We start from the raw sequence: 24,661 nt of genomic DNA on the forward strand, positions 1-24,661 counted from the left end.
TCACTTTAGTGGGCGTGAGGCACGGCAGAACTCCCGTCTGGATGTGAAATGCTGAAATGTGTGAGTTAACAGCAGCTGAATGGATGAACTTTCAAACGGACTTTAATAACCAGCGCATCAGCAAGAAAAGTGTGGAGTGGAAATAGCTTGAACGACAAGGGTAGGGAGTTCTGCTTAAAATAAATAAATTATCATCACATAGACTAAAGTGCAATTCGAAACATTTTTTTCTTCAAAAGTCTTTCTCTCCAGCCAACAAAATTTCACCCAAAAGCAGGCAGCAGGGTCGTCCTGCATTGTCGCAGCTGGTTGGCAGGAAGCGACTGGTGGCCGCGGGGGTCCTGGGGGTCGTTATGATTCTCGTTTTGGTCATCCTTATCCCGGTTCTAGTCAACTCAGCGGGAACTGGTGCGCACTACGAGATGCTTGGTACTTGTAGAATGGTGTGTGACCCGTACGGTACCAGATCTCCCACCAGTACCGTAACAGCAGACGCGGTATCAGACAACAGCCTGGTGCAGTCTTTACCAACTTTCATCCATGGTCCGAAAGGGGAACCGGGACGACCGGGTAAGGTAGGTCCACGGGGAGCTCCAGGTGAGCCGGGACCACTTGGTCCAGTTGGGCCAGCAGGAGAGAAGGGTGAACCGGGTAGACCTGGATTACCAGGACCACCGGGACCCAGCGCATCTGCTGGCGCAATAAGCGCAGCCACTTACAGCACCGTGCCCAAGATCGCCTTTTACGCAGGGTTGAAAAAGCAGCATGAAGGCTACGAAGTGCTCAAGTTTGACGACGTGGTGACCAACCTGGGAAACCACTACGATCCTATAACAGGAAAGTTCACTTGCTCCATTCCCGGAATTTACTTCTTCACTTACCACGTTCTGATGCGCGGAGGAGACGGCACCAGTATGTGGGCGGACCTGTGTAAAAACAACCAGGTAGGCTAATAGAAACTGTGTAAGTGAGAGCAAGCCTTTAAAAACAGGTATTATTCTCGAGGTCTTCACGTTGACTGTACGTCATGTAAAGCAGCTAAACAACCATGTAAAAATATTTCCAAATCACCTCTATGCGTAACTATAAAAATGTATTGATTCAGTTATCCCTCAGTAGAATGGACCCTCTTAAACTGCTATGGTATGTATTTGATTAATTTAAGATGGTTCCAATAGTAAAAAACCTTTCCTTTACAGTTAGTTTTTTAAGGTGCATAATATTTCATTGTTGTATGTTTGCTGCAAGAAAAACGTTTTGCAGACACGCATAAATTTATTATGACTGCAAATTATGACAAAGATAAAATCACAAAACATATTTCACTTAACACATTAACATTACACAAAACAAACTAACATTACACAAAACTCCAAGACATTTAGTTTTGAAGTTATAGGGTCAACAGAGTTTGCTTGAGATTGGACAGAACCTAAGTCTTATGATATGGAGGGATGTAATTTTCTTTTTCACATCAATGTCCTTAATCTAAAAATATTTCCAGATTGCCTTCAACTGTTGACATCACATTCCTACCACTATATAGTACAACCAATTATGCCGCCCAAAACTTTTTGGAGCTTTCGAATTTGGAGAGCATTTGTAAATGCATATGTGTAAAAAAAATGTTTCTTTTATTTAACATTTCCTTTCAAGTACACATCTGAGGATTAGTAAACCTTTTGTACAAAACGCCCTGTGATAAAAGAGGTCCCCAAACAAACAATTTAATGAAAAAATAAGTCGTAGCCCTACGTAATGCTGATCCATGGTCACCTCTGTATTCTGATAGTCATATATATTTATACTTTGCATCCCCACCCCGCTGTTACTGGTGTGCAGTTGGTGAAGAGGCTGAGGTAGCTTGTGGCTGTGGGAGAAAACAATATAAAAATAAGATGGTGGTTGTGGTGTGAGGAGCAGTGATGGCTGGCATTAGGGGGGTGACTCTGGGACGCCAGTGGTCATTGTCTAGCCTCCTGGAGGTGTCGTGGGCCCAACTAGATGAAACACTGATGAAAGGAGGTTCCCACCTGATGACCCCAATGATATGTTGGTCAGCACTGCTCACTGGTCTATATAGGGAGTATGGGGAATTACTCACTGAGTCTGGTCCTTTTTTTTTATTTTTTTCTTTAGCACAAGTTTCTTGTGTTTACCTTGAATACTTTTTTTTTTCCAAGGCAAATGTGAACTAATTTATTTGGATATAACAAGGCAGAAAAAAAAATAAATAATTTTGAAAAGTGGTAATTTAGCCTTTTGTGTTTGATTTGAATTATTTAAGAGTCAAACTGGGTCTGTTTGATTGTAGCACACATAATCAACAATCACAATCAAACAGACAATGTATGGATAGTAACATGTAACATGCTGTCCTTATCAGCATGGTAAGCAATTGCAAGGAGCTACGTTTTTTTGTTTTTCTCTTTTTCTTCCATTTTTAAACAACAGACTTAAGGCTATCAATGTCAACCTAACTGAGGCTGGGATGGTTCCCCTTTCACTAGACCATGGCTGAGATTGAGATTGTGTGTGATCCCTGTCAACAACCCTGCCCATTTTGACTCCTGATGTGGTGGTGGTTACGACCACACAGTGTGCAACGATTTACAGACCAATGTCTGTAATTGCTATTGCTGTTTCGAGCGGGCTGTTTCTCATATTGGCTGGTAAAAGTACCCTGTGAGAGTTTGATGGGAAACTGTGGTGCTCAGCACTGGAGTTAATTGGTTCACAACTGGGCCACAAGGATTTTGGAGTAGATACGTCAGAGGCCTTCCCTAGACCGTTGCGATTGTGGCCAATGAGGGACCTCCATTGGGACCTCGCCGCCTTGCACTCCTTGTAACTCCATGGGCAAAGATCCCATGTTCAGGGCCAGTATATCGGGCTTAGCCTGTTTTTTCTGCTTTTAAATGCTAAATACAGTCCATTCATGCAGCGCAAGCGTTAGCCATAACTCCAATTTGATGATTAGTAGCAGGATGGAGATTTTCGGTGAAGATTTTTGGTTTTGAGGCAGTGGTAGTAGAAATGCTGTGGCAGCTCTTTTCGTCCTTGCTTAATCCTCATGACAGCAGTCAAATCAGACTGAGAAACATCATTCAAAAACTTTTTGTCAAATCTATGAACTGATGTTAGCTTAATCAGATTGATCTTATTGCTAACAAAAAGCATTTGGGAACTTCCGCAGATAGAAATCAATATAGTTTAGGTAGAATCTAAACAAGATAGGTATGTCTTGTGGTACCCCAGGAGTGGATTCAAATCTCGGCATATTGCGAGCAATTTTATTGAGCTATCAATCAGTGGGTTCCTGTGGAATGTGGTGCACTAGAGGAAATGATTGACCCAGTTTACCGGTTCTGAAACGATTTGGTGTGGCTGAAGAAAGAGGTGAAAGGTCGGATCTCCAATAGGCCCTTTTCTCGCATGGGTCCAATCTGTCTGGCAGGGGGAAGTCATGTACTTCCTGCGTACGTCTAGTCTCCAAGGACTGACTAGCTCTCTCTTGACACTTACCAATTTTTCTCCTAGGTGTTCCTGCTGTTGATTAGCTGCATCTTGATCATCTTTAACTTTGGCTGAATGTTCTTTCAACAGGGCTGGAGTTAGAAAACCATAGCAAGGTTCTCTAACATTTTGGTCACAAAATTTTTCTTTGGGCTTTTTAGCCTCTATCTCAGCCATAACCTTATTGGCTCAAGCTCAAGGATTCTCTTAGCAGCAAAACCCAGGATCAACGCTTGAGTCAAATCCATCTTCATGTTTTCAACTGACTAAAAAGGATCTTCCTGGCTATAAGTTTGAGCTTGGCGCAATATAGAAAGGTAAGGGTAACGTGAGGGTGGTTGTTCAAGTGATTTGGTTAATCAGTTTGAGTAAAAATAAACTGCCTTTTTTTGTTTCTGTTGACTTAGAAACAAATAGGGAATGGTGTATAAGCATAACTGTGTTCTTTTAACAAAAGGGAGGAATACATTTGTTGCAGAAGCTTATCATTACTTTAACCTATGGCAAACACAAAGGTAACATACAAGTTCTTTGGTTGTTGTTCTCTTAAAACCTTTCTGCTTCCCAAAGGTTATCTGATTTAGTTTTTGATTTTACATTTTTGAGACTAATTAAATTTGAGCAATGTTTCCAAATAACAAAGGTGATTCAAAGCTAATGTTGGTGAGTTTAAATGAGTAATAGGGTCAAATTTTGAAGTTATTCATTTATCTTAATTCAAACACTTAATTAGAACATTGTTAAAATAATACCACATGTAACTAACTATCATTCAAAGATAGCTGGCAATCATTTGTACAGAGCTACATAAGTATGTGTTCTTTTCTCTCTTTTTTTTCAATGATGCCAGGGCTTGTCTGTTATGTATAGAGTAGGGGCGGGACCAAGAGAAGGAGGAAATACATTGTTGTCACTCGTGACATATTTTAGTACTGCCCACCTATAGTCGCCCCCTACCCGGGGAATTACACCTCAGTTTTCTTTGATACAAGTGTTGCCAACTTAACGACTTTGTCGCTATATTTAGCGAATTTTCAGACCACCTTAGCAACTCTTTTTCAAAAGGTCACGCCCAGACAAAATGAAATGCTGATACACAGACACATGCTCAGCAATATGACGCTTCCTCATGCAAAACACAAGTTTATAAACACCTCACACGGCCAGCACGAGAAAATATAACATGGCGTACTCACTACTAAATTAAGGAAAAACAAATGGAAGCCTCTATAAAAATAAGGAATAATATTTTAATTAATATGAATCAGTCTCACAGTGGTATTAAAGGGATAATCCGGAGTAAAATGCACTTTAGATCAATTTACGGGATGTTGGGAGTACATACGTTGAGTTGACATCAAAATCATGTCATTCGGATGTGTTTTGAGAATTTCGATTTGACCATTTTTAGCCAAAAGTCGTTAGCCTGGAAGTGAATGGGGCAAATCATGTCACCGCTACAAAACGCTATTTTTATACCTCTTCTACAGCTCCAAACAACATAACACTTACGTGGTAGTGAGTAGAGGGTCCCTAAAGCCAAACCGAAGTGTCCCGAGGTCTTCATGTGGTCGGATATAGAGTCCAGAATGAATTTAATCAAGCCAGTACCTTTCCGGAAATGTGTCTGCTGCAGCTGCCGCTACAGACCGTGGTGAAGTTGGTTTGATATTGGATATTCGACAGATATTCACAATAAGGAAATAAGGTGTCTTTTTTTTCAAAGCAATATCAAACCAACTTCACCACGGTCTGTAGCATAATTTTACTCCGGATTATCCCTTTAAGTAATTCTCACTTGAATTTACCACAGTTTTATAAAAGTAAACATCCGACATTAAATAATCTAATGACCGTCTAATCACCATCTAATTAGTATAGATGGTAGATATTTATTGAAATATTACCCACTGGTCGCAGGGAGTCAGGATGCCGATGGAAGCAGGCTCATTCCCCTTGAGTGTTTTGAGTGTGAAGTTGGTTTGGTCAGTAAAGTAAGCCAAGTCTTGCGAGATTAACTTCAATTCAATTCACAAAAATAGTTAATTAAAACGGGAAAATTTTAATAAATGTTGTGCTGGCTCTATGCATGAAAAATACTTTTGCGTGGAAAAAATAATCACTTGTTTACTATGGAACATCAAATGCAGCAGCGTAGGTTAAAATGTGCAAAGAAAACAAAGAACATGGGACATAAATGACAGGTGCCAACACTAACGAGACAAAAATCCCTTTGTTATAACTTCAGTTATAATTATTCTTCTTAAAAATTCTCCCCTTTCTTCTCCAGCTCTGTGTTTTTAATTCCCATGGGCAGGGTGTGAGGTGGAGTGTGCAGCAGACTTAGGCTCTGATTTCAGCCTGTGAGATAAACTGAGGATTTTAAGGCCTTTGTCTTTGTCTAGACAAAGATCAATGTTTAATTCTAGTGGTAAAATCTTAGATTAAAAATACACCTATTTCTCTGTCTTAAAACACATTTGTTCAGAGGGGTCAAAAAAATACATTAGTAGCATGCAGAACGAGGTTAACAACAATTATTGTAAGTATGGATATATGTGCAAAACAGACGATAGAGATAATATTAAATATATGGACAGTTACATTTGTAGATAAGCTGTATAGCAAGCTATCCAGTGCTAAATGCACAAAATTCAACCAAAATACTCTAAATCTCAAAGATAAACTGAAATTGTATCGATTACTTTTTTCCTAATTACGAAAATATTGAAAAACCTTTTCAATCCAGATGAGTACATATGAATAAAGTACTAAAAAGCATGTAATCTTATTCCGTGTTAACACAAAGAACCACACATAATAACGTCAAAAATCTAATTAGTTGAGGTTACTATGCAGATCTCTTAAATCGTTATTTTAGACTTAAATATTACTGTGACTATGACAGATAGATGACAATGCAGTTCTCTGGAAAAATTACCCATATTTTTAATAAATATTTTTTTCCATATTATATGTCACTTGTAAGTGTTATCAAAATTAAGGTCTAGATTCCAATAAAAACCTTAAAATGATCTTTACAATGATATTATGTTTAGTTAACATAGTTTAAGTAACACACCTAAAAGTTATACACACAATAAAATCCTTCCTTTGGAATGTGGCAAAGAGAGTCTAGAAAGGATTATTTTCTACGGCATAAGATAGAGGTCTTGTCAGGGAATTGGTGATTTCCAAGTTTTTTTAGATTGAAGAAAGCATTTGGTCAGTCCTTGGTCCGAGGTCCTCCTCTTCATTTCAATGTCTTGTATATTTTAGCTGACAGGATATAATTTAAAAGTCTTTTGGTCTGGTTAGCACCAGGGTATGAATATCCTCAAAGACAGGTTTGTGGCAGGTGGGGAAAGTCTGATGAGTAGAGCAGCATTCAAATCATGCAGGGTACACCTTGGCCAGGTCGCCAGTCCATCACAAGGCTACACAGAGACAAACGACCACACACACACTCACTCCTAGGGACAATTTTGAGACACCAATTGACCTAACATGCATGATTTTGGACGGTTGGAGGACGCCAGAGTACCTGGAGACCAATGCATACAGAAAACATGCAAACTCCACACAGAAAGGCCTCAGCTGGGAATTTAACCTGAAACCTTCTTGCTGTATGCCAACTACCACACAACCGTGCGTCCCCGAAATACAACTCAAAGAGTGTCATATATTTTAGTTAATTCCATAAAGGGGAAGGAAAAGAAAAATAATTCCGCTCCATGTTTTTTAAATGCCCAGTTCATTCCGGTTAGTTAATTGGAAAAAAAACTCAACCTAGAGTTTTTCATTGGTTGAAAAGAAAACCACAAGAAAACGCACTGCGGCACAGAAAGTAACACAAAGTTTTTTTAAACAGAGGCAATTAGTCAAAGGCAGTCATCAAAATCAACAAGCTGGATGGGTTAACGGTACTGCACTTATTTGGGCTGTTGTCTCTCAGCTGTCTCTTGGATGAATTTCCAATTCATGTAAGCTCGTGTATTCCTCTCAGCTGAGCGTCCCGACGCGATGGTAAACTAGCCGCAGAGATACTACTGACAGAGGAGGATAAGTTTTTGCCTGAATTAGACCAAGATGCAACTTTGGAGGACAGTTTCATCTGTTTCCTTACTGGCTCCCCAACAGTGACTGTTAAGCTCCTAAGAAAAGGATTAATTGGCTGAACAGTTATTGAAGGGCCAAATCTGTCGGGATCTAACTGGTTGACAGCAGGCGGTGCGTGGAGGTAAGCTCAATGGAAAAAAAACCCAAAAACATCTGCAGTGGCATGTTTAACGGTGGACAATCAAGCAATCACAGGAGACTCTCTGAAAAGCTACCTTACAGCTGGAATCTTTTCACAAATGTGTGTAAAGAAGAAAGCTTCCATTTCATTTAAAAAAAACTACCTGTGGCTTTTCTCACATTTATAGGCATGGATGGAATTCAGGTGTGTATAAATAGGTGGATACACTACAGCATATTTATGTAGCAACATAAAGAAAAGCCTGTATTTAATCCAAATAAAAATGTAATATTATATTTATTTGGTATTTTTGGTTTCATTTTGTTTAACACTGTTATTTTCAAAGCTACTCCGTAGTTTTACATAGTTTACATTACAAGTAAGTTTAAAACATATGTGGCCAGATCATTAAGGATAGGAAACAAAGAAATATAATTTTGTAGGATCTTTATTTCTCCGTCTGACCTTGAAATATTTCTCACAGTCAAATAAAAATAAATAAAACATTCTATATCCTCTCTTTCCTAAGTTTCACTTAACTGTCAGTACAAAAACAGAACAAAACAGACAAAAGACAACAGCAGTGTTGTCAGCAGAAAAACATACATAACTAGAAAGCTGCAAGCAGCTGTAGGCGGGACCGAGGTGTGCGTACGTTGGGATGTGCGTACGTTGGGGCATGTGCTGGACGCTGGAGCTGCAGCTCTGCCCACACGCACGATATCCTCTGCGTATGTATGAGCACATAATAACCCCAATGCGGAGGGGTTTTTGAAAATTTCTAGGGGGCGCCACTGAGCCATTTTGCTCTACCCACACACGATACCCTTTACATATGTACGAGGTCGTCAGGGTGGACGTGTGTGCCTTAAAGTGACTTAATTTTTTGTGGCGAGTGATGGCGAGTCATCGAACTTTGAGGCATCGCCACGGCCACACCCTTTAAGTTTTGAAAAAGTTTCCCCATGAATTTTTCCCCCCATGTCTTAAGAGTAACCTGGTCAAGTTTGAAGATCGTAGCATTAAATCTGTAGGACAAGTTCGATCATATGCAGGTGTGAAATCTGGCAAAAATGGCACGAAAACGCACTTTCCATCCAAAATGGCCACCTTCCTGTGAATGTGGGACCATGGCGACATGAGACTTTTTTGTGCGTCTGGGCATGATGAATGAGTGTACCGAATTTCGTCGTACTACGCGAAACTAATTCTATTAAGGGGACCATTTTTAAAATATAAAGTTTAGATTCTTTCATGTCGTCGACTTGCAGGTGGTGCTCTCAAAATTTCATGAGTTTGCGCATACCTTTTGCAAAGAATAAGAAAGAAAGAGAGAATAACTAGAAAGCTTCAAGGTGAGTTTTCGCATACCTTTTACAAAGAATAAGAAAGAAACAACTAGAAAGCTGCAAGCAGCTGTAGGCGGGACCGAGGTGTGCGTACGTTGGGATTTGCGTACGTTGAGGCATGCGCTGGACGTTGGAGCCGCAGCTCTGCCCACACGCACTATACCCTCTGCATATGTACGAGCACATAATAACCCCAATGCGGAGGATTTTTTTAAATATTCTAGGGGGCGTCACTGAGCCATTTATCTCCGTTCACACACAATACCCTTTACATTCGTATGAGGTCGTCAGGGTGGACGTGTGTGCCAAGTTTCATGACGTTGCGATGATAAGGCTTTCAAATCACAAACGGCATCACACGATTTTCACCGCCTGGCCACGCCCACACCGTTCAGAATTTGGAAAAGTTTTTCAATGAATTTTTCCCTCCATGTCTTAACAGTAACCTGGCCAAGTTTGAAGCTTGTAGTATTAAATCTGTAGGAGGAGTTTGATAAAATGTGAGGTGTGGGAAAAAAAAGACGTTTCCGACCACCAGCAGGTGGCGCTGTAGGTGGATATCACTATTGTATATGTGCGCGTTCAGGCTGGGTCCAGCTATCACCGTATGAAGTTTGGGACTGATTGGATAATGTATGTGGAAGTTATAAGCGACTTAATTTTTCATGGCGAGTCATAAATTTGAGGTGTCGCCACGGCCACGCCCTTTGAGGTTTGAAAAAGTTTCTCCATGAATTTTTCCCCCCATATCTTAAGAGTAATCTGTCCATGTTTGAAGGTTTTTGCATTAAATATGTAGGAGGAGTTTGATCAAAAGCGAGTTGTGGAAAAAAAAAGACGTTTCCAACCACCAGCAGGTGGCGCTGTATATGGATATCACTATTTTATATGTGTCCATTCAAGCTGGGTCCAGCATTCACAGTATGAAGTTTGGGACAGATTGGATAATGTATGTGGAAGTTATAAGCGACTTAATTTTTTGTGGCGAGTGATGGCGAATCATCAAACTTTGAGGCGTCGCCACGGCCACGCCCTTTAAGTTTTGAAAAAGTTTCCCCACGATTTTTTCCCCCCCATGTCTTAAGAGTAACCTGGCCAAGTTTGAAGATTGTAGCATTAAATCTGTAGGACGAGTTCGATCATATGCAAGGGGTGGAATCGGTCAAAAATGGCACAAAAATACACTTGCCATCCAAAATGGCCGCCTTCCTGTGGACGTGGGACCATGACGGCATGAGACTTTTTTGAGCGTCTGGGCACGATGAATGAGTGTACTGAATTTTGTTGTCCCATGCGAAACTAAGCCCATTGCGGGGACCATTTTTAAGCATTGTAGGGGGCGCTACAGAGTCAATGAGCGACTCCCAAAAATATGAAGTTTAGATTCTTTCATGTCGTCGACTGGCAGGTGGTGCTCGCAAAATTTCCTGAGTTTTCGCATACCTTTTGCAATGAATAAGAAAGAAACAACTAGAAAGCTGCAAGCAGCTGTAGGCGGGACCGAGGTGGCGTTGGGATGTGCGTACGTTGGGGCATGCGCTGGACGCTGGAGCTGCAGCTCTGCCCACACGCACGATACCCTCTGTGTACATATGAGTACATAATAACCCCAATGCGGTGGGTTTTTTGAAAATTTCTAGGGGGCGCCACTGAGCCATTTTGCTCTACCCACACACGATACCCTTTACATACGTATGAGGTCGTCAGATGGTGGACGTGTGTGCCAAGTTTCATGACGTTGCGATGATGATAAGGCTTTCAAATCACAAACGCCATCATACGATTTTTTTACCGCCTTGCCACGCCCACACCGTTCAGAGTTTAGAAAAGTTTCTCCATGATTTTTTCCCCCCATGTCTTAAGAGTAACCTGGCTACGTTTGAATCTCGTAGCATTAAATCTGTAGGAGGAGTTCGATCGAATGCGAGGTGTGGAAAAAAAATGACGTTTCCAACCACCAGCAGGTGGCGCTATAGGTGGATGTCACTATGATAATATGTACGTGTTCAGGCTGCGTCCAGATTATTCATAAAATAATCCAATTCATTCATATAGAGCCAATTCAAAAACAATTTCCTAGCTAAGGAAAACAACAGATTGCCCCGAAACTTGTCTTCAGTCCAATCTCCCGTCCAGAGCGTGCCTGAGGCGACTGTGGAAAAGAACGACTCCCTTTTAACAGGAAGAAACCTCTGGCAGAACCAGGCTCAGGAAGGGTGGCCATCCACCTCAACCAGCTGGGGTTTGAGAAGACAGAAAAGGGGGGGGGACCACTGTAACACCATTCAAAGGATATCTGTTGGAACAGGGAAATATGAGTTAATGACCACAATAATGTCACATGAACATAATATTATTTGAGAAATTAAACAGGGGAAAAAGAGAGTAAAGTGAGGAAAGGTGTGACAGATGAGATCCCCCAGCAGTCTGGGCCTATAGCAGCTTAACTATGGGATGTGTCAGGATCACCTGAATGATCCTTAACTATAAGCTTTATCAAAAAGGAAAGTTTTAAGCCTGGCCTTAAAAGTGGAAAGGGTGTCTGCTTCCCGGATATTTACTGGCAGCTTATTCCACAAGAGAGGGGCCTGATAACTGAAGGCTCTGCCTCCCATTCTACTTTTAGAAACTCTGGGAACCTCAAGTAAACCTGCAGTTTGGGAACGAAGTGCTCTGTTAGGAAAATATCTTATAATGAGATCTTTAAGATATGATGGAGCACGGTCATTAAGAGCTTTATATGTGACGAGAACAATCTTAAATTCTATTCTGAAATGAACAGGGAGCCAATGAAGAGAAGCTAAAACTGGAGAAATATGATCTCTCGTGTTAGTTCTCATCAGAACTCTGGCTGCAGCATTTTGGATCAACTGAAGGCTTTTCAGAGAATATGTGGGACAGCCCAATAATAAAGAATTACAGTAGTCCAATCTTGAAGTAACAAATGCATGGACTAGTTTTTCTGCATCACTCTGAGACAGGATGTTCCTGATTTTAACAATATTACGAAGATGAAAGAAGGCAGTTCTAGAAACCTGTTTTATATGCGAGTCAAGTGATAAATTCTGGTCAAAAATAACTCCAAGGTTCTTCACTGTAGTACGAGAAGCCAAGAAAATACCATCTAGAGTAACCATATAACTAGACAATTTCTCCCAAGAGTGCTTAGGTCCAAAGATAAAAACTTCAGTTTTGTCTGAATTTAGAAGCAGACAGTTCTGAGTCGTCCAGGTCTTTATGTCTTTAAGACAAGCTTGTAGTCTGATCGACCTATTGGGTTCATCGGATTAGCCCTTTACCAAAGTGTCAAAATATGAACACAAAGACCTGCAAAAAGTAAGTTTTGCATAATATGTCCCCTTTAAGACAAAATGAGCCAATACAGAATTTAAGAGCAGTGGCAAAAGCAAAGGTGGAGGTATTGCGGGGCTTGCAGATGGTGTTATCCTGGACATGTCACTGTGATAGAGAGGATTTGTAACCAGAAGATTGAACTGCTAGCTGTGAGTTTACATCCCCATTATCTACCAAGAGAGTTCACCAGTGTTATTTTGGTTATGATGTATATATTACCTAGCACTGCTGCTGACACAGTATGTGACGTCATCAGCTCAGTTGTTGCGAGACTACAAGCACGACATCCCAATGCATTCATGGGGATTTCTGGAGATTTCAACCAAGTCTCAGCTACAATTCCAGCCTTTCAACTGTTTATAAACTGCTTCATCAGAGAAAATGAAGAAGTTGGATTTATTATATAAAAAATGTAAAAGATAAAGCTCCTATACCCTGCCTCCATGAGGGAAATCAGACAACAATCTTGTACTCCTCACCTCCAAGTTTACACCAATTGTTTAGCAACAACCTGTTATTGTATGGATTTGAGAAAAAACTGGTCTTTCCAGATACTAGTCCATCCACAGACTGGAATGGACTCATGTGGAAATTATATTAATGTCATGACTTAGTGTGTAAAAGATTACGATAACTTCTGCATGGAAAGTATTATTTGCACAAGGACAGAGAGGTGCTTCTCCAAAAACAAATCCTGGATCACCAATTACCTTGAAAAGGTTGCTGAACAGAGAGTCACGTGGGTACGCCGAGCAAGATGGCAACGCAGTAGAGGAGCTCCGCTCACCCACCAATATTTACGATATTTTACTGCATGAAAACCCACAACTTTTTACAAAATAATAACCCTTGGTGTTCACGACTTATATTTAAGTAAGACAGAGTGTTTTTTTCTGATCCCATTGGCGACCACATCGAAATACTTCAAAGACTCGGCCCGCATGGCTACCAGAAAAAATCCTCCCCCGCCGACTGAAGGAAGCATAACTTCTAACTCGTCGCCACCAGTGCAGCTAGGAAAGCAATCTGCCAAAAAAAATGCAAACATGGAGAATATGTTTGCAGAAATCTCCAAGATGAGCACCACGTTGCAGGGAGTGGCAGCAGACATACTAACCATTAAAAAAAAAACAAATGAGCTAGAAAACAAGGTGAACAACATTCAAGAAAGGCTGGGGGAGGCGGAGGGGCGGATCTCCCACCTGGAGGACACGACTGACCGGCTTGTGAGCGACGGAGAACACGCTGAAAAAAAGACGGAAGTGTTGTGGGATCACATCCAAATGCTTGAAAACCACAGCAAGAGAAATAACGTGAGGTTATTGGGGCTGAAAGAAACCTACGGAACGAACGGCACATTGGAGGAATGCATGAAGAAAATGCTGAGCGACGGGCTCGAAGTTGATGTCGAAGGTGAATTTGAAATAGAGCGGACAGAGAATCGTGGATCACCCCAGAAAACACTGCCACGCCCGGAGCTCTGTCTGATGCGTTCTCTTTCTGCGAGGCGGGGCGGTGGTACTGGCTTGCTAATTTCCAAGGACTGGAAATACTCTCTTTGTTCCGTCTCGCAATTCTCTCCCTCCTCCTTCAAATTTCATGCTGTCACCGTCTCTCAACCGGTCAAGCTCACCATTGCTGTAGTTTATCGCCCACCAGGCCGTACTGGGGACTTCGTGGAGGAGCTAGACACTCTCATCTCTCACTTCCCTGATGATGGCTCCGGCCTCATCCTTCTCTGCGACTTCAACATCCAGACAGAGAAGCTTCACCCTCTTGTTTCTTTTCTCTCCTCTGACCTATCTCTCTACCCATCTTCTCCTACCCACAAGGCTGGAAACCTACTGGACCTTATATTCACCAGGCACTGTTCTAGCGCCAACCTCTCTGTCACTCCTCTTCATCTCTCTGACCACTACTTCATGCTCCCTCTCGACCTCCCCCCACCCACATGTTTTACAGTATCTTCTTGTCGCAATCTACGCTCTCTCTCCCCCACTGATTCTCCTCTTCTGTTCTCTCTGCTCTCCCTGCCCCTGAATCTTTTTCTCTTCTATCCCCTGACACTGCTACTGATCTTCTTCTCTCCACCCTGTCCTCCTCTCTGGACAATCTCTGTCCCCTCACCTCCAGGCCTGCACGCTCAACTCCACCTGCCCCTTGGCTGTCGGACTGTGCGTACTGAGAGGCGGAGCTTTGAGGGCGGCTGAGCGCAAATGGAGGAAAAGTAAAGGACCTTCTGAGGACCTTCTTGCCTTCCAGTCTTTGCTTTCCACTTTCTCCTCCTCTCTCTCTGCTGCTAAAACTGCCTTCTTCTTTAACAAAATTCAAACTTCTGCTTCCAACCCCAAAAAACTCTTTCAAACTTTCTCGTCCCTCCTCCAACCCCCACCCCCTCTTCCCTCCTCCTCCCTCCTCCCTGACGATTTTGACGACTTCTTTGACAAGAAGGTTAACGATATCCGATCTTCCTTCCCTCACCCCCCAGCTGTCCACACCACCCACACTTGTCGCTCTCCCACCCTCTCCCTCATCTCCCTTTCTGTTCCAATTCTCTCCCCTCTCTGCAAATGAGGCCCTTCACCTTGTAACATCTAGCCGCTCCACCTCATCTTCCCTTGACCAAGTCCCTTCCCCTCTCCTTCATTCTGCTGCACCTAATCTTCTTCCTTCAACTCAACTCAACTCAACTCAACTTTATTTATAAAGCCCTTTAAAACAGCCGTGGCTGGAACAAAGTGCTGTACATGAATAACAACATGAAATTTAAGGCATAAAACATAAGAACAATGTAAAAACAATAAAACAATGACAGAAACAGAGTCTCATGCTGGGTTAAAAGCCAGGGAATAAAAATGGGTTTTAAGACGGGTTTTAAAATGGACAGTGAAGGAGCTTGTCTAATGTGCAATAGTAGGTCGTTCCACAGTTTAGGACCAGCAGCGGAAAAGGCTCTATCTCCTCTGCTCTTCTGTTTAGCCTTTGGTACCTCCAGGAGCAGCTGATCAGCTGACCTGAGGCACCGGGCAGGAGCATAAGGATGGAGCAGCTCAGAGAAGTAAGGCGGGGCGAGTCCATTTAAAGATTTAAAAACAAATAAAAGAATCTTAAAATGGACTCTAAAATGCACAGGCAGCCAGTGGAGGGAGGCTAAAATGGGAGTAATGTGCTCCCTCTTACGTGTTCCAGTTAGGAGGCGAGCGGCATCAACAACTACAGACTACATCCTACATCCCTTCTACCCTTCCTGTCCAAAACTCTTGAACGTGCTGTCTTTAAACAACTGTCCTCTTACCTCCACCAGAACAACCTCTTGGACCCCCACCAGTCCGGGTTCAAGGTGGCCACTCAACTGAGACGGCCCTCCTTGAAGTAACTGAGTCACTCCAAACTGCTAGAGCTAACTCTTTCTCCTCTGTCCTGATTCTCCTGGACCTGTCTGCAGCATTTGACACAGTGAACCAACACATCCTTCTCTCTACCCTGGAGGGAATGGGTGTCTCCGGCTCTGCATTCTCCATGTTTTCATCCTACTTGACAGGTCGCTCCTGCCAGGTAACACTGAGAGGGACTGTGTCGAAGCCACGTAGGCTCACCACTGGGGTTCCGCAAGGTTCGGTCTTGGGTCCTCTTCTTTTCACCCTCTACATATCATCTCTTGGTTCTATCATCCACTCCCATAACTTTTCCTACCACTGCTATGCAGATGACACCCAGCTGATTCTGTCTTTTCCCCCTTCTGACACCCAAGTGGAGGCATGCATTGCTGCGTGCCTGGCAGACATCTTGGGGTGGATGTCGATGCACCACCTTAAGCTCAACCTGGACAAGACTGAGCTGGTGTTTCTCCCGGGGAAGGGCTGCCCGTTCCGAGACCTGGCCATCACGATGGATGACTCTGTGGTGACGTCAACTCGGACTGCAAGGAATCTGGGTGTGACCCTGGACCACCAACTGTCCTTCTCGGCAAACATCGCATTAGTGACCCGTTCCTGCCAATTCCTCCTCTACAACATCCGGAGGATTTGCCCCTTTCTCACCGACAAGGCAGCGCAGGTGCTCATCCAGGCTCTTGTCATCTCCCGCCTGGACTACTACAACTCGCTCCTTGCTGGCGCCCCGGCTTCTGCCATCAGACCTTTGGAGCTGGTTCAGAAAGCTGCTGCTCGTCTGGTGTTCAACCTCCCCAAGTTCTCCCACACCACTCCCCTTCTCCGCTCTCTAAACTGGCTCCCTGTAGCTGCTCGCATCCAGTTTAAGACTCTGGTGCTAGCCTACAAGGCAGTGGAAGGAACAGCTCCTTCATACCTCCAGGCTATGGTCAAGCCCTACAACCCCGCCCGACCACTTCGCTCTGCGGCCTCCAGGCGGCTGGCTGCCCCGTCACTCAGCGGTCCCTGCGCATGATCGAGACGGTCACGGCTTTTCTCTGTTCTGGCACCCCGATGCTGGAACAATCTCCCAACTGATGTCAGGACAGCTGAGTCGCTGCCCATCTTTCGTCGCAGGCTGAAAACCCATCTCTTCAGGAAACACTACCCAGCACCGCCCTCTTAGGACATCACCTGTTTCGTCCTAGCTTCTTACACACTTATTTGTTTCCTAAATTGCCTTTGTTTTCTAAATTGTCTTCCCATTTGTCTAGGTACCTAACTTATTGCACTTACATTAGCACTAGTTATGCTCTTAGCTGTTTGATTTTGGAAGGAAATGCACTTATGATTGTGACCTGGAGTTCTTTTGACTACCGATGTTGAACTTATTGTAAGTCGCTTTGGATAAAAGCGTCTGCAAAATGACCGTAATGTAATGTAGCACAGAAATTTTTTTTTTTCCCATAATATATCCCATTTACATGGACTTGAGTCAAGCAAGAACTGTTGTCTTTCACTTTTCTGTAAAAACGTAAATGTCTTTCTATTTTCTAAATTGTGTGTTTTGTGTAATGTTTCTCTTTTTTCATTGTGTTTTTGGTTGATGTTACTTTTGTTTTATGTATATTAGTCTGTTTTCTGAAATGTTGCATATTTTCTTTTGTCACTGTTTTCTGAAATGTAATATTTTTTGTACAATGTTAATATGTTTTGTGAAATTTCAATGAGTTTTATAAAATGCTGTTGCATTTTCTCTTTTGTTTGATTTAATTCTAATTTGTTTTGTGAAGTGGGACTTGGCTTTCTGAGATGTAATTAATTTCTTTTTAATTTTGTCAAATGTTAATACGTTTTATGAAATGCTGCATTTTCTCTTGTCGTATTTTGTGAAAGGTTTTTGTGCCTTTTCTCTTGTTGTCATCATTTGCACTTCAGGGCCACCATAATTTATATTTATATGTACATTTTGCACAAGATACACGCTAATATCAATTAATGGGCCTCATGAAAGAACATTTTCGTATTCTTATTCTAAATTTCTCTCACTTTTTTCGTTTGCAGGTCTCGTACGAACACTCGATTCGTCAGATTCAACAAACGCTCTTTGGAAAAGTGTGTAAACAACCTGTGTAAATGATGGATGCCACCTGTGCATATGTAGTGCACGTGCACGAGGATAGTAAATTTGCATACTCCACACCCAAAATAATACCATATAATGCTTCCTATCTCCTGTGCCAGGAAGTTTTGAGTGTTGAGTCATTGGAATGGCATCAAGGCACAAAAATAACAACTTTACAGGCTCTGAGATTGAAGGAAAATCTGTAATTTTTAGCGGTGTCAGCAGTGAAATTACAGGCCTTCTACAGCAAAGAAATTGGAAGCAATTACAAGTGCTGTTAATTCCGCGTCACCTGTAGTTTGTAGTGTCACTGAAATAAAGAAGAAATGATTTGATATGAAAATGGCTTGAAAAAAAACGCCTCGCCATGGCCAGCCTTCGTTGACAGCAACTAAAGCCATGCAATCAGTTGATGGCACTTTGAGGGGGGTCTTCTGGCATGTTGTCTGCCACTACCTGAACCAGCCTAGATACAGGTATTGGAAGATCCTTGTTCATGGCAATATTGTGCAAAACGCAGCATACCAGAATAATCTGGCATGCCTTCTCTGGGCTATATAGCAGTTTGCACCCAGCTGTATTGAGACACATCCACCTGGCCTTCAGCTCACTAATGCGCTCCACAACGGTACGGGTGCTTTGATGTGTATATGTGTGCAGTCTATTGCTCCAACTATGTTTGGCAATCCAGCCATGGCATGAAAGTCCTTAATTTGTACTTGTTCGACAGTGGTGTATGGGAATTTGATGTGGGTGATAAACTGATGTGAGTTTTGATGATCAAGGGGAGCGCACGACTCACAGAGCACTGAGAAACATCTGTCTCCAATCTCCCTGAAAGGTTCCCGTGGCCAGAAATCCAAGGGTGGTGAGGACCTGGACGTGTGGCGGTATTGGGTTTGATCAGCGTGTTTCTCTTTGGAGTTGTGGCTCTAGCAAGCTGCATATTTGCAGCAGCACAGTCCTTGGCAATCTAAATCGCGATGACAGCCATTCATCGGTCTCCACAAGGATATCTACACTGTCTCGGAACACAGGCTCTCTTCCAAGAACCTGACGCGCTAAGGCTTACAAAAGTAGCAAGTCATCTTAGCTGGTTACACTTCCCATTGACATTGGGAAGAGTCAAATTAACCTTCAATTAGTGCATAATTTTAGTCAATCAGAACAATGTCAGCATAATTATGGGGTATAATGTATATATTTATTCATGATTGCTTCAAAGTAATTAAATGTACAATCCATTAGTCAAGCAAACTTGATTCAAATAACAGCGGACTATTTTGCGTGACTCTTACAACAGGTGTGGATCACTTGTAAATTCTGTTCATACCTGAAAGAAAACTCAAAATACGAAAAAAAATTGGTGAATGTGCAAGTCCTCTTAAATCACTCGTACACACGACTTAAGAACAAATCTGTTGGTACGAGTGGTTCTTGCATGAGGCCCAATGTCTTTCCCAGTCTGGAAAAAAAGTAAATGGGATCCAATGCCAGTGTCAGAAAAATAATTAAAGTCTAAATGAAAGCAATTAATTCAAAAGTACAATCCCCACAACTGCATTTACTGCTTGATTATCAATAATAGAGGGCATAGGACAAGGACAGAATATAGGCTGCCTATTGGCTCATGCGCTGTGTGTGTCTGTTCTAGGACAATATACTGTCATGTGTGTCTCTTTAGTGATCAGGCTGTCAGCAGCAGATCTAATCTGTGGGACAAACCAGTGTTACAGCTCTGCTCTACCAAGCACAGCCTTCCTGCCTGTCAATTAGTCACTGTAATGCTGCTGGACACATCTCTTAGATTAGACTAGCAGAACCATACACCATTACAAATGACAACATGCATAGTTTTAAGCATGTTTAGAGGGCAAAGAAAAAAAAGAGAATTGAGCTTGTTTGAATTCATAATTCATTTTAAACTTCAGTGTAGAACACTGACCAACATGAAATATCATTTGGTTAGCTTAAATGAAAGCAAAACTTTTCATTTTTTTTCTTACCTAAAAAAAGAAAAGTAAACTGAAAAGTAATGCAGACATACAGTATGTGTTCACACCTTTTGTTTTGAAACTGTAAATTCTTGTCGTACTGAATTTTTTTTAATATATTTTAGTTATATTTATAGTCATATAGTCCACCCATGTGCAGTTTTAGTGTCACATGATACCAGTATTTAGACATCTGTTAAAGGGTCCAGAGTCTTCAGCACAACTAAGATATTGGAGACCATGGAAATCTTCATACAGGTGAGGGTTTTGGAGAAAAACAAAACTGGTATGGGTTAAAACAAAATTTCTAGAACATTTATCAAGAATATCCATTAAATCAGTTCTTAAAAAACAGATAGAATATGTCTCCACAACAAAACAGCCCAAAAAGAGCATTAGTCAGAGTAGTAATAAAGTTGTACATATTATTTTCATTTTATACATGCTTCTATTAGGTAATATTATTTGTTAGCATGGCACATATTTCCATTGTTATGCTGATGACTCTTGGTAATACTGATCTATGAAACCAGATTAAACAAATCAATCTATTAGACTACATGCAAGTTGGTATCGGCGAAGAACTGTTTTGCTCCTTAACACTACCAAGAGTTAGTTAGAAAGAGCTAGTGGTGGACTTCAGGATATCTAAAACTATATACCAGTCAGTCTGCATTGATGGATGGGAGATAGAGACTGTTCAGACCTGCAAATACCTGGTGGTGGTGCTGGATAATAAACTGGAGTGGTCTGCCAACATAGAAGCAGTGTACAGGAAGGGCCAGAGCCGTCTCTTCTTCCTGAGACGGCTCAGGTCCTTCAATGTCTGTAGTGATATGATATGCATGTTTTATCACACTATCATTGAGAGTGCACTATTCTATGCTGTTGTCAGCTGAGGGAGTTGCTCTACAGACAAAAACTGTAGGCGCCTGGACAAACTGGTAAAAAAGGCTGGTTCTGTTGTAGGTAGAAGGCTAGACCCTCTCAGTGCTGTGGTGGAGCGACGGATGAGGAGGAAATTAGATTCTGTTTTGGAGAACAATAAACATCCTCTCCACAGCATCCTGGCAGGACAGAGGAGCAGGTGCAGTGAGAGGCTCATCTCTCTGCGTTGCAGGACTGAGAGGTTCAGGAGGTCCTTTGTTCCCACAGCCATAAGGCTTTTTAACAGTGACTGCTGAGTTCTTCTCAAATTTATTTATTTTGTCATTTATTATTATTATTACTATTACTATTACTATTACTATTATTATTATTATTATTATTAATATACAATCATTGTAAATATTTATATTTTTTTTAGCTACTTTACTAATTTGAATTTCCCCCATTGGGGGATGAATAAAATATTTTTCTATTCTATTTATATTTTTTCTATGCATGTATTAAGAACATAAAGACCAGGATGATTCTGAATGATCTGTTTCTATATTCAGACAAAACTTAAGTTGTTGTGTTTGACCCTGAACACTTTAGGACAGGGGTATTCAATTAAAAGTCACTGAGTTCCAGTTAATTAAATAAATTAAATTTTGTCCAAGTAGAAGGTCCGAACCGAAGTCCAGCTTCTGTCTTATAGCCTTCCCCTATGTCCACATTTTCATATGGTTTCAACAATATGTATTGTTAATTTCCAATGCAGGAAATTAACTGAGTGCACAACTATCTCTTTTACCATAAATAAAAGTAGTCCCAATCAAATAAATTCAAGGCCTTCATTTCAGATTAAAGAAAAAAGAAATAAAAAAAAGTGCAAACCTAGTGGAATAACAAATTTTTCTCAACCTGAAGAATCAAAGGCCTACAATTCAAGTAAAAAAGTCAACTCAGAAAACAACTAAAAAGTGCAAACAGAGCATTGACTTAACATTTTCTCTTCTTTGTTCTTAAAATAAGGAGGTAATGAGGGCATACTTTTCAAGAAAAAAAGTCCACATCTTCAGAAAACAAGTGGCTTTTTGGGGGGGAAATGCAAACAGAACATTTTTCGTTGAACTTTTCTCTTTTAATTCTTCTTCGTTTACTTTTCTTAATGAGAAAAATGGGCATGTGGCTGACTTGCCAGTAATTTAAATCTTGTTTGGAATGGAGTTAGTGCCATTCTCATGCAGATATGTAGGTGTTCATTGTTGAGCCTAGAACGGTACTTGTTTTTGACAATATTCATAGTGGAAAAAGCTGACTCACAGCTGTAAGTCGATCCAAACATAGTCAAGGTGTGCAGTGCCACTTTGGTTAGACCAGGGAACACACTCTCAGAAACAGTCTGTAACCAGAAAGTAACAGGGTTAGTTGCCTCAAAATGTTCTCTTAATGCAGCATTTCCTTGCAGATCAATGAGCTCAAGCTGTAGAGATCCTGCATGTGCCCACTTGTATGTCTGAGTCGCCTCCTTCGAAAATCCTCTGACTTCTCTGATGAGGAAAGGATTCTGAATAAGCAGGAGGAGCTGCTGCCCAAGGTAGAAGCTGTTGAACCTGTTACTGAAATTTCTAATCAGCTTGTTAATGAAGTCAACATAGGGAGAAACATCTCTCGCACCCTGAATCTGTTCCTGCAGTTTTGGGAAGTGTTCACACTGTCCTTCAAGATCTTCTTTGAAAATATCCAGCTTCCTCTGGAGAGCGAACAGCTGTCATCAAATCAGAAACTCAATTGTTTTGGCCCTGTAGCTTTAAATTGAGCTCATTAAGATGTGATGTAATGTCAACCAAAAAGGCAACTTGTGCTCATCTTGCAGAAAAATCGAAAACTGTGTTGCTCTCTGACTCTTGACCTGCTCTAAGAAAGCTGCTATTTCTTTTCGAACAGACTAGAAACGTCCCAGTGCACTCTCTTTACTCAGCCACCTCACATTGTTGTGCAGTAGCAGGTCATTAGCCTTTGACTCAACATCTTCCAGGAATTCTCTCAGGAGGCGATGCTGAAGGGATGAGGATGCCCTAAGGAAGTTGATGAGTTTCATCACTGTGTTCATTATTTTAGCAAATTGTTCTGATAGAGTGGCACACAGAACAGTCTGATGGATGAGACAGTGATGAGCAATAAGATCTGGGTTGTCCTCTTTCATCCGGGGCACAGCCCCCTTCTCTTTTCCCACCATGGAAGAGGCACCATCTATGGTGACAGAGACAACCCACTTCATATCTATGCCCCTCTTTCTCAGCATCTCTTTTATTGCTGCATATATGTCCTCTCCTCTTGTGTGTGTTTCAAGTGGCATTAGACCCAGCAGGTCCTCACAGAGCTCCTTCTTATCTTTGTGAAAAAATCTCAAATACACCAAAAGCTGGGCATTGTCAGTAACATCTGTAGACTCATCAATGGCCAAAGACAGGTATGGTGCACTCTGAATAGCTGCATCAAGCTGTGCCAGTACATCATATGCTAATATTACTGACTTTCTGGTTGCTGTTGTAGCTGACATCGGGATTTGTTTGATTTTTTCACACATCTCGTCTTTTTGTTTTCCCTCAAATAATGTCTCAGCAATAGGGTGACCAGATGAGGTTAGCTGAAATTCGGGACGTGGCGCGCGTGCATGCTCACGTGCGCGCGCGGGTTGGCTGACTTACATGTACAGTAATAAAATGCTTTGTCGTTGGTGTTCTAGTGTAGATTGGGTATAATTGCAATAAAAGACGCACACTCCGGTAATATCATGGCAGTTTCCAGTGTATTAGTATAACGTACACAGTCCAAAATTCCGGGGTTCATAAAATTATTATGAAAGTTCAAATTAACTTGAACTTTTAACATGACGAACTGAACGTACAAAACATCAAAACGCATTATAACATCAGATTCTCCTCCGTGGGAAACGCCAAACTCCTTCCTGCACACAGAACGCCTTAAATTCATCCGTCAATGCATTTGTAAGCCATGAATATTTGCCCTCCCATTCCTTCCTGTACCTGCATTGTCGCTTTGTTTTTTTGCTTGGTGGTGTGGCTCTTTGTCTGCCATTTCGCTAGCTATTGTGTCTCAGTGAAAGTGAATTTTCGCGCCGGTCATTGTTCGCGCTTACTGTTGCAATGGAATGGAATTAGAATGTCCTAAAGATAACAAAATAGATACAATAGGTGCGTTTATATGGACACGTTTAATCTGATTAAATGCACGTTTAAACCGATTACACGTGTAAAGAGATTAAATATGCGTCATGTAAACAGTCAAATAATCTCCTTAAATATAAACGGGTTAAATATTTAAGCCGATTACAATAGGTGGTTTGGACCGTTCATATAATCCGATTGAAGGAGGAAATTCCCCATATATACAGGCGCACCTGGATAAACCGTTTATTAGAACACGTTTCACGTTTCATGCGCAAGTGTAAGGGCGCGCGAGATAACGTTAATAAAGACTGTGTAGTTCTAGTTAAACGGCAGATAACGGAAGATATCGAAGTTAAAATGACGGCGACGGTGAAGAAGAACAAAAATTGGTCGGGGGAGGAAACAGTGTTTTTATTGAAAACGTTGCAAGAGCAAAATATCATGTCAAAACTGGACGGGAGGAAGATGAGGAACTCGGAAATCTTTAATGATGTCCACACAGCCTTGAAAGAGGCAGGGTTTGACCGGTCCGTTAACCAAATTAAGTCAAGATGGAAAGCCCTGAAGGCCGCCTACTCCAATGCCAAAAGGCAAAATGGTAAAAGCGGATCAAGCCCGGCCAATTTCGCGTACCAGACGGAAATGGACGAC

General features: G+C 41.6%; 1 protein-coding gene across 1 annotated transcript in view; it reads left to right on the plus strand.

Moving 5' to 3' along the window:
* The first annotated feature begins 353 nt into the window (after window positions 1-353).
* c1ql3a (complement component 1, q subcomponent-like 3a) overlaps window positions 354-24,661 on the plus strand; it is a 45,860-nt gene continuing 21,552 nt past the window's right edge. The window contains exon 1 of the mRNA XM_075452236.1: window positions 354-944. Coding sequence (XP_075308351.1) covers window positions 354-944 — 591 coding nt within the window. The remainder of the gene's footprint in view (window positions 945-24,661) is intronic.

The sequence above is a fragment of the Odontesthes bonariensis genome, chromosome 20 (assembly GCF_027942865.1).
Source record: "Odontesthes bonariensis isolate fOdoBon6 chromosome 20, fOdoBon6.hap1, whole genome shotgun sequence".
NCBI lineage: Eukaryota > Metazoa > Chordata > Actinopteri > Atheriniformes > Atherinopsidae > Odontesthes > Odontesthes bonariensis.